The following is a 12,097-nucleotide window of genomic DNA, read 5'->3' as shown; positions in this document are numbered from 1 at the left end:
TCTACCCCCCTCCTCCTCTCTCTCTCTCTCTCTCTCTCTCTCCCCTCTCTCCTTCCCCTCTATACCCCACTCTCCCTCCCTCCCTCCCTCCCTGTCTCTCTCTCTCTCTCTAGCTCCTTCTTTCCCATCTCCTTCCCCTCTATACCCCACTCTCCCCTCCCTCCCTCTCTCTCTCTCTCTCTCTCCTTCTCTCCCCTCTCCTTCCCCTCTATACCCCACTCTCCCCTCCCTCCCTCCCTGTCTCTCTCTCTCTCTCTAGCTCCTTCTTTCCCATCTCCTTCCCCTTTATACCCCACTCTCCCTCCCTCCCTCCCTCCCTCCCTCCCTCCCTCCCTGTCTCTCTCTCTCTCTCTAGCTCCTTCTTTCCCATCTCCTTCCCCTCTATACCCCACTCTCCCCTCCCTCCCTCTCTCTCTCTCTCTCTCTCTCTCTCTCCTTCTCTCCCCTCTCCTTCCCCTCTATACCCCACTCTCCCCTCCCTCCCTCCCTGTCTCTCTCTCTCTCTCTAGCTCCTTCTTTCCCATCTCCTTCCCCTCTATACCCCACTCTCCCCTCCCTCTCTCTCTCTCTCTCTCTCCTTCTCTCCCCTCTCCTTCCCCTCTATACCCCAACCTCCCCTCCCTCCCTCCCTCCCTCTCTCTCTCTCTCTCTCTCTCTCCTTCTCTCCCCTCTCCTTCCCCGCTATACCCCACTCTCCCCTCCCTCCCTCTCTCTCTCTTTCTCTCTCTCTCTCCTTCTCTCCCCTCTCCTTCCCCTCTACACCCCTCTCTCCCCTCCGTCCCTCCTCTTTCTCTCTCTCTCCTTCTCTCCCCTCTCCTTCCCCTCTGTACCCCTCTCTCCCCTCCGTCCCTCCTCTTTCTCTCTCTCTCCTTCTCTCCCCTCTCCTTCCCCTCTGTACCCCTCTCTCCCCTCCGTCCCTCCTCTTTCTCTCTCTCTCCTTCTCTCCCCTCTCCTTCCCCTCTGTACCCCTCTCTCCCCTCCGTCCCTCCTCTTTCTCTCTCTCTCCTTCTCTCCCCTCTCCTTCCCCTCTGTACCCCTCTCTCCCCTCCGTCCCTCCTCTTTCTCTCTCTCTCCTTCTCTCCCCTCTCCTTCCCCTCTGTACCCCTCTCTCCCCTCCGTCCCTCCTCTTTCTCTCTCTCTCCTTCTCTCCCCTCTCCTTCCCCTCTATACCCCTCTCTCCCCTCCTTCCCTCCCTCCCTCCTCTTTCTCTCTCCCTCTCTCTCCCCCCCTCTCCTCCATCTCCCCTCCCTCCTGTCTCCCCCCTCTCCCCCAGAGCCTAACCCGACCTCCAGATGCCAGAGGGCCCGGGGCCAGCTCCCGATGTCCCGTCACGGGCTAAGGCGGCGTTAGCATTAGCATTAGCGGCTAAGCTTCAATCAGGCATCAGCAGATTTATCTCCAGGAAGCACAAGTTAATCAGATGAGAGCGGAGCGTGTCTTTATGCTCAGAGACAGAGACAGAGGAGTGAGACGACGCACTTCAGGAACTTTAGTTTTTAGTTTTAGCCTCATTTTTTGACATCTTAAAGGGCCGGTACCTGAATTTTTCCCATGTATTTGAGCAAAATGTGTCTTTCCCCAGCACAAAAATAGTATATAAGCGGTTCTTGAGGTCAAAATAAGTCCTCTGTGTTTTGTCTGAATCTATTCGGAAAGCATTTTATTGTCCGAGAATCAGGAAATGTGTGTTAGCATGCTAGTTTTTGTTAGCTTTACCGTAAATAGTCACATTTTTACATGGTGCTCTTTCTTTTTCTTTGAGAGCGGGATTTGAACTACCAGTCTTTGTAACAGCACAGCGAGACAACAAAACTCTGCTCTGGTGTCTGAAAGTATTTTTACTACTACAACAGTGCTTATAAACTCATCGTGGTGAATAATTAGGATGCTCTGAATGCATAATGTCAGTTTTTTTTATGTTTTTAAGACTGAAAAAGTGAGTTCTTGGGTCAAGTGAAGACCAGAAATGACCAGGTTCGACACTTGTGAATTTACTGGGAGTATGACGTCATCACTTTGTCGAATTTTAAAACCCCTAACAGTAAAACACGTGAACCTTGGTAATATATATTCAGTTTGTAAATATTTGTACTAATAACCGTTTACTTTAGAGACCCCATCTGATCCATAAACAGGGACAATTCCACATAAGTTCCCCAGACACGCCTCACTTCCTGTGGGCCACTGAGCTTTAAACACTGACAGACGAGCAGCAGGATTGATTTATCTTGTCATTTTAAAAACTTAAATACTTTTGATCCGACCCTCTTTTTCTCTAAAGTATTTTAAAGAGACTGTACCTGATTTTTACTGTCTTAAAAACACAAAAAAAAACAGTTTGCGTTGGTCCAAAGTTACTCCTCACTTACCTTATGCATTAAAAACATCCTAATTATTCACAGTGATGCGTTTATAAGCACTTTTCACAACTTTCAGAGACCACAGCGGAGTTTTGCCGTGACAGTAAAGCGAACAACAACTAGCATGTTAACCCGCAGTTCCTGATTCCCAGACGAAACACTTTTTAGTAATCTGAGATATTGTTTTTGTAAAAGAAAGGAGAAATAATCTGGGAGTAGCTTTATCTGTGGTTCTTGGACGATAGAATGCACGTACAGTATAAAGATTTTGTGATTTACAGACACAATAACGAAATAAAAACGCCAGGATCACGTGGAGCGGGTTAATACGAACATTCAAGACCAAAATGACGAGACTCGTTGCAGCAGTTACAGAGAGAAGAGCCACAGCTTTTCAATAGAAAGTTAATGGAGCCAGAAGCCGCACATGCTCACTTCCTATTTACAACGCGGCAGCTAGCAGGTTAGCTATGTCCATTTGTATATACAGTCTAGTATTGCTTAAAGTGGAAATGAAGGTGTTTAAAGTGGATATACGGGTGTTTAAAGTGGATATACGGGTGTTTAAAGTGGATATGAAGGTGTTTAAAGTGGATATACGGGTGTTTAAAGTGGATATGAAGGTGTTTAAAGTGGATATACGGGTGTTTAAAGTGGATATACGGGTGTTTAAAGTGGATATACGGGTGTTTAAAGTGGATATACAGGTGTTTAAAGTGGATATGCAGGTGTTTAAAGTGGATATACGGGTGTTTAAAGTGGATACGCAGGTGTTTAAAGTGGATATGAAGGTGTTTAAAGTGGATACACGGGTGTTTAAAGTGGATATACGGATGTTTAAAGTGGATATACGGATGTTTAAAGTGCATATACGGGTGTTTACAGTGGATATACGGGTGTTTAAAGTGGATATACGGGTGTTTAAAGTGGATATGAAGGTGTTTAAAGTGGATATACAGGTGTTTAAAGTGGATATGAAGGTGTTTAAAGTGGATATACGGGTGTTTAAAGTGGATATGAAGGTGTTTAAAGTGGATATACAGGTGTTTAAAGTGCATATATGGGTGTTTAAAGTGGATATGAAGGTGTTTAAAGTGGATATGAAGGTGTTTAAAGTGGATATACGGGTGTTTAAAGTGGATATGCAGGTGTTTAAGACTCACCACGTTCCTTCTTCTCCTTCGAAAAAGAGTCAAATTTTCTGCGGATCGACTTACTCCTCTTCCTCGTTTCTGGAAAAGATGAAGATTTTATGATGAGTGAAAAACAGAGGTCCATTTAAACACATTAAATACATTAAACACAATAAACACATTAAACACAGTAAACACATTAAACACAATAAACACAATACACACTGTACACCAGTCACAGGACAATGGTTTAATCCTGGTTTAATCCTGGTTTAGTCCTGGTCTAGTTCTATGGTTTAGCCCTGGTTTTTAGTCCTGGTTCAGACTTGGTTTAGATCTGGGTTTGGCTTTGGTTAGACCTGTCTGTGTCCTGGATTAGTCTTTATTTAGTCCTTCTTTGGTGCAGTCCTGGGTTTAGTCCAACTTTAGTTCTCTTTTAAACCTGTTTTAGTGCAGCCTCAGCCCTGAGTGGGACTTGGCTAAGATCTGGCTTGGACCTGGATTAGCTCTGGGTTATACCTGTTTTAGTCCTGTTTTCAGACCAGTTTTAGACCTGGGTTAGTCCTGGTTTAGACCAGTTTTATTCGTTGTATAATCCTTTTTTAGTCCTAATTTAGTCCTAATTTCTAACCTGGGTTAGACTTTGTTTAATCTTGCTTTGGTCCTATTTTAGTCCTTGTTTACTCCTGGTTTTAGACCTGGGTTAGATCTCATTTAATCCTGATTTGGACCTGGTTTAGACCTGGGTTGGACCTGGGTTAGACCTGGTTTAGATCAATCACAGCCTTGTGGTTTTAGACCTGGTTTAGACTTTGTTTAATCCTGTTTTAGTCCTGGTTTAGACCTGGTTTAGTCCTGGTTGAGTCCTGGTTTAGACCTGGTTTTAGATCTGTTTTAGACCTGTTTTAGACCTGGTTTAGACCTGGTTTAGACCTGGTTTAGACCTGGTTGAGTCCTGGTTTAGACCTGGTTTAGTCCTGTTTTAGACCTGGTTTAGACCCGGTTGAGTCCTGGTTTAGTCCTGGTTTAGTCCCGGTTGAGTCCTGTTTTAGACCTGGTTCAGTCCTGGTTTAGTCCTGGTTTAGTCCTGGTTTAGACCTGGTTTAGACCTGTTTTAGACCTGGTTTAGTCCTGGTTTAGACCTGTTTTAGTCCTGTTTTAGTCCTGTTTTAGTCCTGTTTTAGACCTGGTTTAGTCCTGTTTTAGTCCTGTTTTAGTCCTGTTTTAGTCCTGGTTTAGCCCTGGTTTAGTCCTGGTTTAGTCCTGGTTTAGCCCTGGTTTAGTCCTGGTTTAGTCCTGGTTTAGTCCTGGTTTAGTCCTGTTTTAGACCTGGTTTAGACCTGTTTTAGACCTGTTCTAAACCTGGTTTTGTCCTGTTTTAGACCTGGTTTAGACCTGTTTTAGACCTGTTCTAAACCTGGTTTAGTCCTGTTTTAGACCTGGTTTAGTCCTGTTTTAGACCTGGTTTAGACCTGTTTTAGTCCTGGTTTAGTCCTGTTTTAGACCTGGTTTAGTCCTGTTTTAGACCTGGTTTAGACCTGTTTTAGACCTGTTTTAGTCCTGTTTTAGACCTGGTTTAGTCCCGCTTGAGTCACAGCCTCTTCCTGTTCTTCTGAGAATAGCCTCTTTGATTGTTTATTTGGATCATTTTAGTCCGACTCAGACCAGAGACATAAAACCCAGGGTCAGACGTGTTTAGAACAAAAACACATTCACAATGAGGAAAATCCTAAAACTACAAACTCATTTTCGAGTCAAACACAGAACAAGCCAAATGTTTATTTTATTTCCAGCTGTTTTTAAGCTACATAAGCGTGAGGGCGTCAGTCAAAATTCTAATAACAACAAGAAAATATCGATATAGAAACAACTCAATCAAGAAATACAATGAAGAAACACTCTGTATGTTTAAAGGGCCTGAACCTGATTTTTATTTGAAATGTTTCCTGTCCCAGTACAGATTTAGTGTATAAGCAGCTCACGAGGTCAAGAGTCCGCTGTGTACTGTCTGCGTCTTATTATTATATATATTTATTATCTGATATTCAAGAATTGCGTGTTTAGAATATTAGTTGTTGTTAGCTTTATTGTGATGACAAAACTTCTCGGCACAAGAACCCTCAAAACCAATCAGCTTTCAGCACAAAAAACCCACAACCAATCAGCTCTCAGCACAAAAAACCCACAACCAATCAGGTGTCAGTACAAAAAACCCACAGCCAATCAGCTCTCAGCACAAAAACATCCACAGCCAATCAGCTCCCAGCACAAAAAACCCACAGCCAATCAGCTCTCAGCACAAAAAACCCACAGCCAATCAGCTCCCAGCACAAAATCATCCATAGCCAATCAGCTCTCAGTAGAAAAACCCACAGCCAATCAGTTCTCAGCACAAAAACCCACAGCCAATCAGCTCTCAGTACAAAAAAACCCATAGCCAATCAGCTCTCAGTACAAAAACCCACAGCCAATCAGCTCTCAGCACAAAAAACCCAAAAACCCTCAGAGCTAATCAGCTCCCAGCACAAAAACACCACAGCCAATCAGCTCTCAGCATTCAGCTTTCTCCGCTCTGTTCTCTGAGACTTGTGAAAGTTGCTTGTAAACTCATCAGGGTGAATGATGAGGATGGTCTGAGGTCATGAGGTGAGTGAGGGACGACTCTGCTCCACTGTAAACTGTTTACTGTTATAACTTTTATAGGTTAGTTACGACGTTGTTTGGTCGTGACTCATGTTAACACTGACATCCGGCTCCGAGTGTCGCCGTGGTGAACGAAACAAAACTCTACAGAAGGTTAGAGACAGGACCGTGAGTAGAACAGTCTCCTAAACCAAAGCCTTTACCTCAGGGTTGAAGTAAAGTATCGAAAAATCAGATACTAAAACTAATATTGAAACTACATTATAATATCGTCTAAAAAGCTTTTAAAATGATCCTTTGGGAATCAAAATCAGTGTTGAGTATCAAGTATCTAGTATTGTTTAGTATCAAAAATGAGTTGAGTATCAAAAATGAGCTTGTCTCTCAAACTGAAAACACACTGTTCCACCTTGTGATGTCATCGTGTGGTGATACAGGAAGTGCTCCACTGTGTTTGTAAACTACACACGCCTCTATTTCTAGAATCATTTGGATCATTTCAGCTCTGGAATTGTCAATCTTTACTGAACTAAAGGTAAAAAGAGCTGAAAACTACCACTTGATGACATCACAAGGTGGAACAGAGCTTTGGAGATGTTACAGACTAATAATAAAGAGCTACTCAAACATCTCCAGGTCTGTTTTTGAGGAGGAAACAACATTATAACACGACTTAAACCTCACAAGAGTCACTTTTATGTAATATAGGACCTTTAGCTATAATCAGCCAATCAGGTCTCAGCGCAAGAATCCTGACGGCCAATCAGGTCTCAGCGTTCGGCTCTTTCTTCCTGGTTTGTGATCGATCAAAGGTTTTATAATAAGATGCAGACAGAGCACAGCTAGACGTAAAATAACAGATTAATTCGTGTTTGTTTTCCAGTTTTCTGCTCCTGTTTCTGTTATTGTTGTTGTAAAGTTTTAGTCCTGCACTGAGGAGTCTTGTTCTTATTGTGTGTTACTTGTGTGGACATGAGCGGAAGGCCTGGTCTCACAGTCCGAGTCCCCACAGAGCACACAGACCAGAGCGTTTACACGGCTCCAGGGTCCGAGTCCCCACAGAGCACACAGACCAGAGCGTTTACACAGCTCCAGGGTCCAAGTCCCCACAGAGCACACAGACCAGAGCGTTTACACAGCTCCAGGGGTCAGGGGTCAAATGTCACGTTCTCACACAAAACGGAAATTAAACATTTATTTACAAAAGGCTCCAAAGTGAATTAGACATGTCCCCTACTGTGAGAGGGACAGAGGACCAGGACCTGGTTTAGACCTGGTTTAGTCTTGGTTTAGACCTGGTTTAGACCTGGTTTAGACCTGGTTTAGACCTGGTTTAGTCTTGGTTTAGACCTGGTTTAGACCTGGTTTAGACCTGGTTTAGTCCTGGTTTAGACCTGGTTTAGACCTGGTTTAGACCTGGTTTAGACCTGGTTTAGACCGGGTTTAGACCTGGTTTAGACCTGGTTTAGACCTGATTTAGACCTGGTTTAGCCCTGGTTTAGACCGGGTTTAGACCTGGTTTAGACCGGGTTTAGACCTGGTTTAGACTGGGTTTAGACCTGGTTTAGACCTGGTTTAGACCTGGTTTAGACCTGGTTTAGACGTGGTTTAGACCTAGTTTAGTCCTGGTTTAGACCTGGTTTAGACCTGGTTTAGACCTGGTTTAGACGTGGTTTAGTCCTGGTTTAGACCTGGTTTAGACCTGGTTTAGACCTGGTTTAGACGTGGTTTAGTCCTGGTTTAGACCTGGTTTAGACCTGGTTTAGTCTGGGTTTACTGGTTAAAGTTAAGTTACACTTAACACATTTTCCCTCTGCAGGGAAAATGTGGCCTCTGCATTTGACCCATCCTTCAGTGTCTCTGGGTTAAATCTGCATTTGACCTGGTTTAGTTCTGGTTTAGTCCTGGTTTAGACTGGGTTTAGACCTGGTTTAGTCCTGGGTTAGACCTGGTTTAGTCCTTATTTACTCCTGAGCTGTTTACCATTTGTTACTTTAAAGTACTTGTTGTACTTGTTGTACTTGTTGTACTTCCTCATTCACCTCACACATTTGTCTTATTGTGATTCTTCTTTCGTCCTTCATCAGTCCTGGGAAACATGTGGTCCTGGGCGGGTCTGGGTTTATTTTAATCGTCCCTGATGACCAGAGCTGAGAAAAACCCAGAGAAAACCAGGAAACACACGAACCAACAAGTGACAGAAACACACGAGTGATGGAGGTCTGTGGTTTAGACTCTGATGATGTCATTTATCGGACAAGAAACGACTGATTCCCAACTATTTTTATAAGAGAAAGTCCCAAAGAAAATGTATTGAACCAGATCATTCAGTTCCACATTCTGAAAAGTACTTGTGTAGTTTAGTACTGCAGTATTTTCACCTGGCCACGCCCCTCCTCACTTCCAGAGCTGACAGTGTCTAGTGTCTTGCTCAAGGACACAACAACAGTATTTATCTGTGAGCTGGAATCACACCAACAACCAGTGATGTTTATGTGGAGAGCGGGAATCAAACCACCAACCTTCAGATCAGGACCAGGACCAGTATTTGAGGTAGTAGTATTACCAGCAGTAGCAGTACTAATAGTAGTTGTAGCAGAAATAGTACTAGTACCAGTATTAGTACCAGAAGTATTAACAGCAGTATTAGTAGTATCAGTAGTATTTGTTGTACCTTTGGGGATGCAGATTTTAAAGTCCAGCTCTCTCTCCTCCAGATGCCACAGCGCCACCTCCTGGAGACGCGCCCTCTCCAGCTCCGACAGGCTCTGCACCGGGACGGGCTGGAGGTGCACCGACTGTCCCAGCATGGTGCTCCAACTGTGGGCCCCCTGAGGAGAGAGGAGAGGGTCAGAGAAGCAGGGGAGAGGAGGAGGAGAGAGGAGAGGGTCAGAGAACCAGGGGAGAGGAGGAGGAGAGAGGAGAGGGTCAGAGAACCAGGGGAGAGGAGGAGGAGAACCAGAGGAGAGGAGGAGAACCAGAGGAGAGGAGGAGAGAAGGAGGAGAGGAGGAGAACCAGAGGAGAGGAGAAGAGGGTCAGAGAACCAGGGGAGAGGAGGAGGAGAGGAGGAGAGGAGGGGAGAGGGGGAGAACCAGAGGAGAGGGTCAGAGAACCAGGGGAGAGGAGGAGGAGAGAGGAGGAGAGAGGAGAGGGTCAGAGAACCAGGGGAGAGGAGGAGGAGAGGAGGAGAACCAGAGGAGAGGAGGAGAGAAGGAGGAGAGGAGGAGAACCAGAGGAGAGGAGAAGAGGGTCAGAGAACCAGGGGAGAGGAGGAGGAGAGGAGGAGAGGAGGGGAGAGGGGGAGAACCAGAGGAGAGGGTCAGAGAACCAGGGGAGAGGAGGAGAGAGGAGGAGAGAGGAGGAGAGAGGAGAGGGTCAGAGAACCAGGGGAGAGGAGGAGGAGAGGAGGAGAACCAGAGGAGAGGAGGAGAGAAGGAGGAGAGGAGGAGAACCAGAGGAGAGGAGAAGAGGGTCAGAGAACCAGGGGAGAGGAGGAGGAGAGGAGGAGAGGAGGGGAGAGGGGGAGAACCAGAGGAGAGGGTCAGAGAACCAGGGGAGAGGAGGAGGAGAGAGGAGAGGGTCAGAGAAGCAGGGGAGAGGAGGAGGAGAGGAGGAGAGGAGGGGAGAGGAGGAGAACCAGAGGAGAGGGTCAGAGAAGCAGGGGAGAGGAGGAGAGAGGAGGAGAGAGGAGGAGAGAGGAGAGGGTCAGAGAACCAGGGGAGAGGAGGAGGAGAGGAGGAGAGAGGAGGAGAGAGGAGGAGAACCAGAGGAGAGGGTCAGAGAACCAGGGGAGAGGAGGAGAGAGGAGGAGAACCAGAGGAGAGGGTCAGAGAACCAGGGGAGAGGAGGAGAGAGGAGGAGGACCAGAGGAGAGGAGGAGAACCAGAGGAGAGGAGGAGGAGAGGAGGAGAGAGGAGAGGGTCAGAGAACCAGGGGAGAGGAGGAGGAGAGAGGAGGAGAGGAGGAGAACCAGAGGAGAGGAGGAGAGGGTCAGAGAACCAGGGGAGAGGAGGAGGAGAGGAGGAGAACCAGAGGAGAGGAGGAGAGAGGAGGAGAACCAGAGGAGAGAAGGAGAGAAGGAGGAGAGGAGGAGAACCAGAGGAGAGGAGGAGAGGGTCAGAGAACCAGGGGAGAGGAGGAGAGAGGAGGAGAACCAGAGGAGAGGAGGAGAGAAGAGGAAAACCAGAGGAGAGGAGGAGAAAGGAGGAAAACCAGAGGAGAGGAGGAGAGAGGAGCAGAGGAGGAGAAAGACCCCCACCTCCTCTACAGTTGGTCCATGTTCAGTGTAATGACACGTGTGACCTGTAGGTGGAGCTGTGGATTTATGATCATGAAGAACTCAGACGTATTTAAGAGAATTATTTTACTTCATTAAACGTCACGCTCTGAAAAACAACAACTCACGAGGAGCAGGGTCAAAGGTCAAGACACAAACGACGTGAACCAGGACTAAACCAGGATTAAACCAGGACTGAACCAGGACTGAACCAGGACTAAACCAGGACTAAACACACTGTAAATGAGTGTGTTGCAGCTGCACATTAGATGATCCAGAGTTCGTTTGAGCTGAAACTTCAGGTGGTTTGGTGAAGATCTATGGACTAAACTGAAATGAAACAAAGTCTGGATCTGGTTATGGAGGAGGAGCAGGAGGAGGAGGAGGATCCCAGTGAGTTTCCCAAAGACGTCGTATCGTCAACACTTTCTGGAAGTCCATAAAATAAAGTTTGTCTCTGACTGTGGCTCATGTTTTCTCCTCATCTCTCCTCTGCTCCTCCTCCTCCTCTCTTTTTCTCTCTCCTCTTGTCCTCCTCGCTCCTCCACTCTCTTGCTGTCTCCTCCTCTCCTCTCTCTCTTTCTCCTCCTCTCTTTCTTTCTCCTCCTCTCCTCTCTCTCTCTCTCTCTCTCTCCTCTCGTAAACACTTCACACTATTAAATAAATTCCTCTTTGTTTCTGACGGTGTCTGTGGAAAAGCACAGACAGAAGGAGAGATGAGGAGTCCATGTTTAGTCCTGGTTCAGTCCTGGTTCAGTCTTGGTTTAGTCCTGGTTTAGTCCTGGTTCAGTCCTGGTTTAGTCCTGATTTAATCCTGGTTTAGTCCTGGTTCAGTCCTGATTTAGTCCTGGTTTAGTCCTGGTTCAGTCCTGATTCAGTCCTGGTTTAGTCCTGGTTTAGTCCTGGTTCAGTCCTGATTTACTCCTGGTTTAGTCCTGGTTTAGTCCTGGTTTACTCCTGGTTTAGCCCTGGTTTAGTCCTGATTTAGCCCTGGTTTAGTCCTGGTTTAGTCCTGATTTACTCCTGGTTTAGTCCTGGTTTAGCCCTGGTTTAGTCCTGGTTTAGTCCTGGTTTAGTCCTGGTTTAGTCCTGGTTTAGTCCTGGTTTAGTCCTGGTTTAGTCCTGGTTCAGTCCTGGTCTGATCTTGTATTGCTCCAGTTCATTTTTACACATTTTTACATTAATTAATATTATGTGTATTTTTTCTCCAAATGGTTGAAAGTTCAAAGTTCAAAGTTCAAAGTCCTGCAGGAAAAAAGTCCCAAGATGAAAAGTGAAGAAGAACAAAATGGATTCAAACTCAAACACATGAATCTCTCCAAACACAAGATACTTAAAGAAAAGAAAGAAAAGAAAATGAGTAGAACAGATTCACACTTTTAATTCAAATGGAGTAAACGTTTCATTTGACCCGTTTTACTCCAGATTTACTCGTTACCTCATTTTGTCCAAACCTTTTCTGACTTTTTCAAACCCAAACTACATTTTTAAAATACCTTCTCTGCTCAGTCATTTTTATTTCCATCCGTCAGACGCACTTTTCCTTTTAAAGCTTTATTTTTAAACCACGTTCTTTGTAGAGTTTGGCTCATTTTAAGATATCGTGGGTACAGTATCCAAAAATGCAAAGAGTACTGCAAGTAAACATTACTCAAGTAGAAGTACACAGTAGTGGTAAGAGTAA

The 12,097-nt window shown here is 45.6% G+C and overlaps 1 protein-coding gene across 2 annotated transcripts in view; it reads right to left on the bottom strand.

Annotated features, from left to right (window-relative positions):
• The window catches only part of arhgap36 (Rho GTPase activating protein 36), a 59,415-nt gene that overhangs the window by 23,025 nt on the left and 24,293 nt on the right, over window positions 1–12,097 (bottom strand). For both annotated transcript variants that reach the window (XM_033983622.2, XM_033983623.2), the window contains exons 2-3: window positions 8,811–8,967; window positions 3,524–3,592 (exon numbers count right to left, since the gene is read on the bottom strand). In XM_033983622.2, coding sequence (XP_033839513.1) covers window positions 3,524–3,592; window positions 8,811–8,967 — 226 coding nt within the window. The remainder of the gene's footprint in view (window positions 1–3,523; window positions 3,593–8,810; window positions 8,968–12,097) is intronic.

The sequence above is a fragment of the Periophthalmus magnuspinnatus genome, chromosome 18, assembly GCF_009829125.3.
Source record: "Periophthalmus magnuspinnatus isolate fPerMag1 chromosome 18, fPerMag1.2.pri, whole genome shotgun sequence".
NCBI classification, from domain to species: Eukaryota; Metazoa; Chordata; class Actinopteri; order Gobiiformes; family Gobiidae; genus Periophthalmus; species Periophthalmus magnuspinnatus.
The sequence above is the reverse complement of the archived record's forward strand: the minus strand, read 5'-3'. Positions and strand labels throughout refer to the sequence as shown.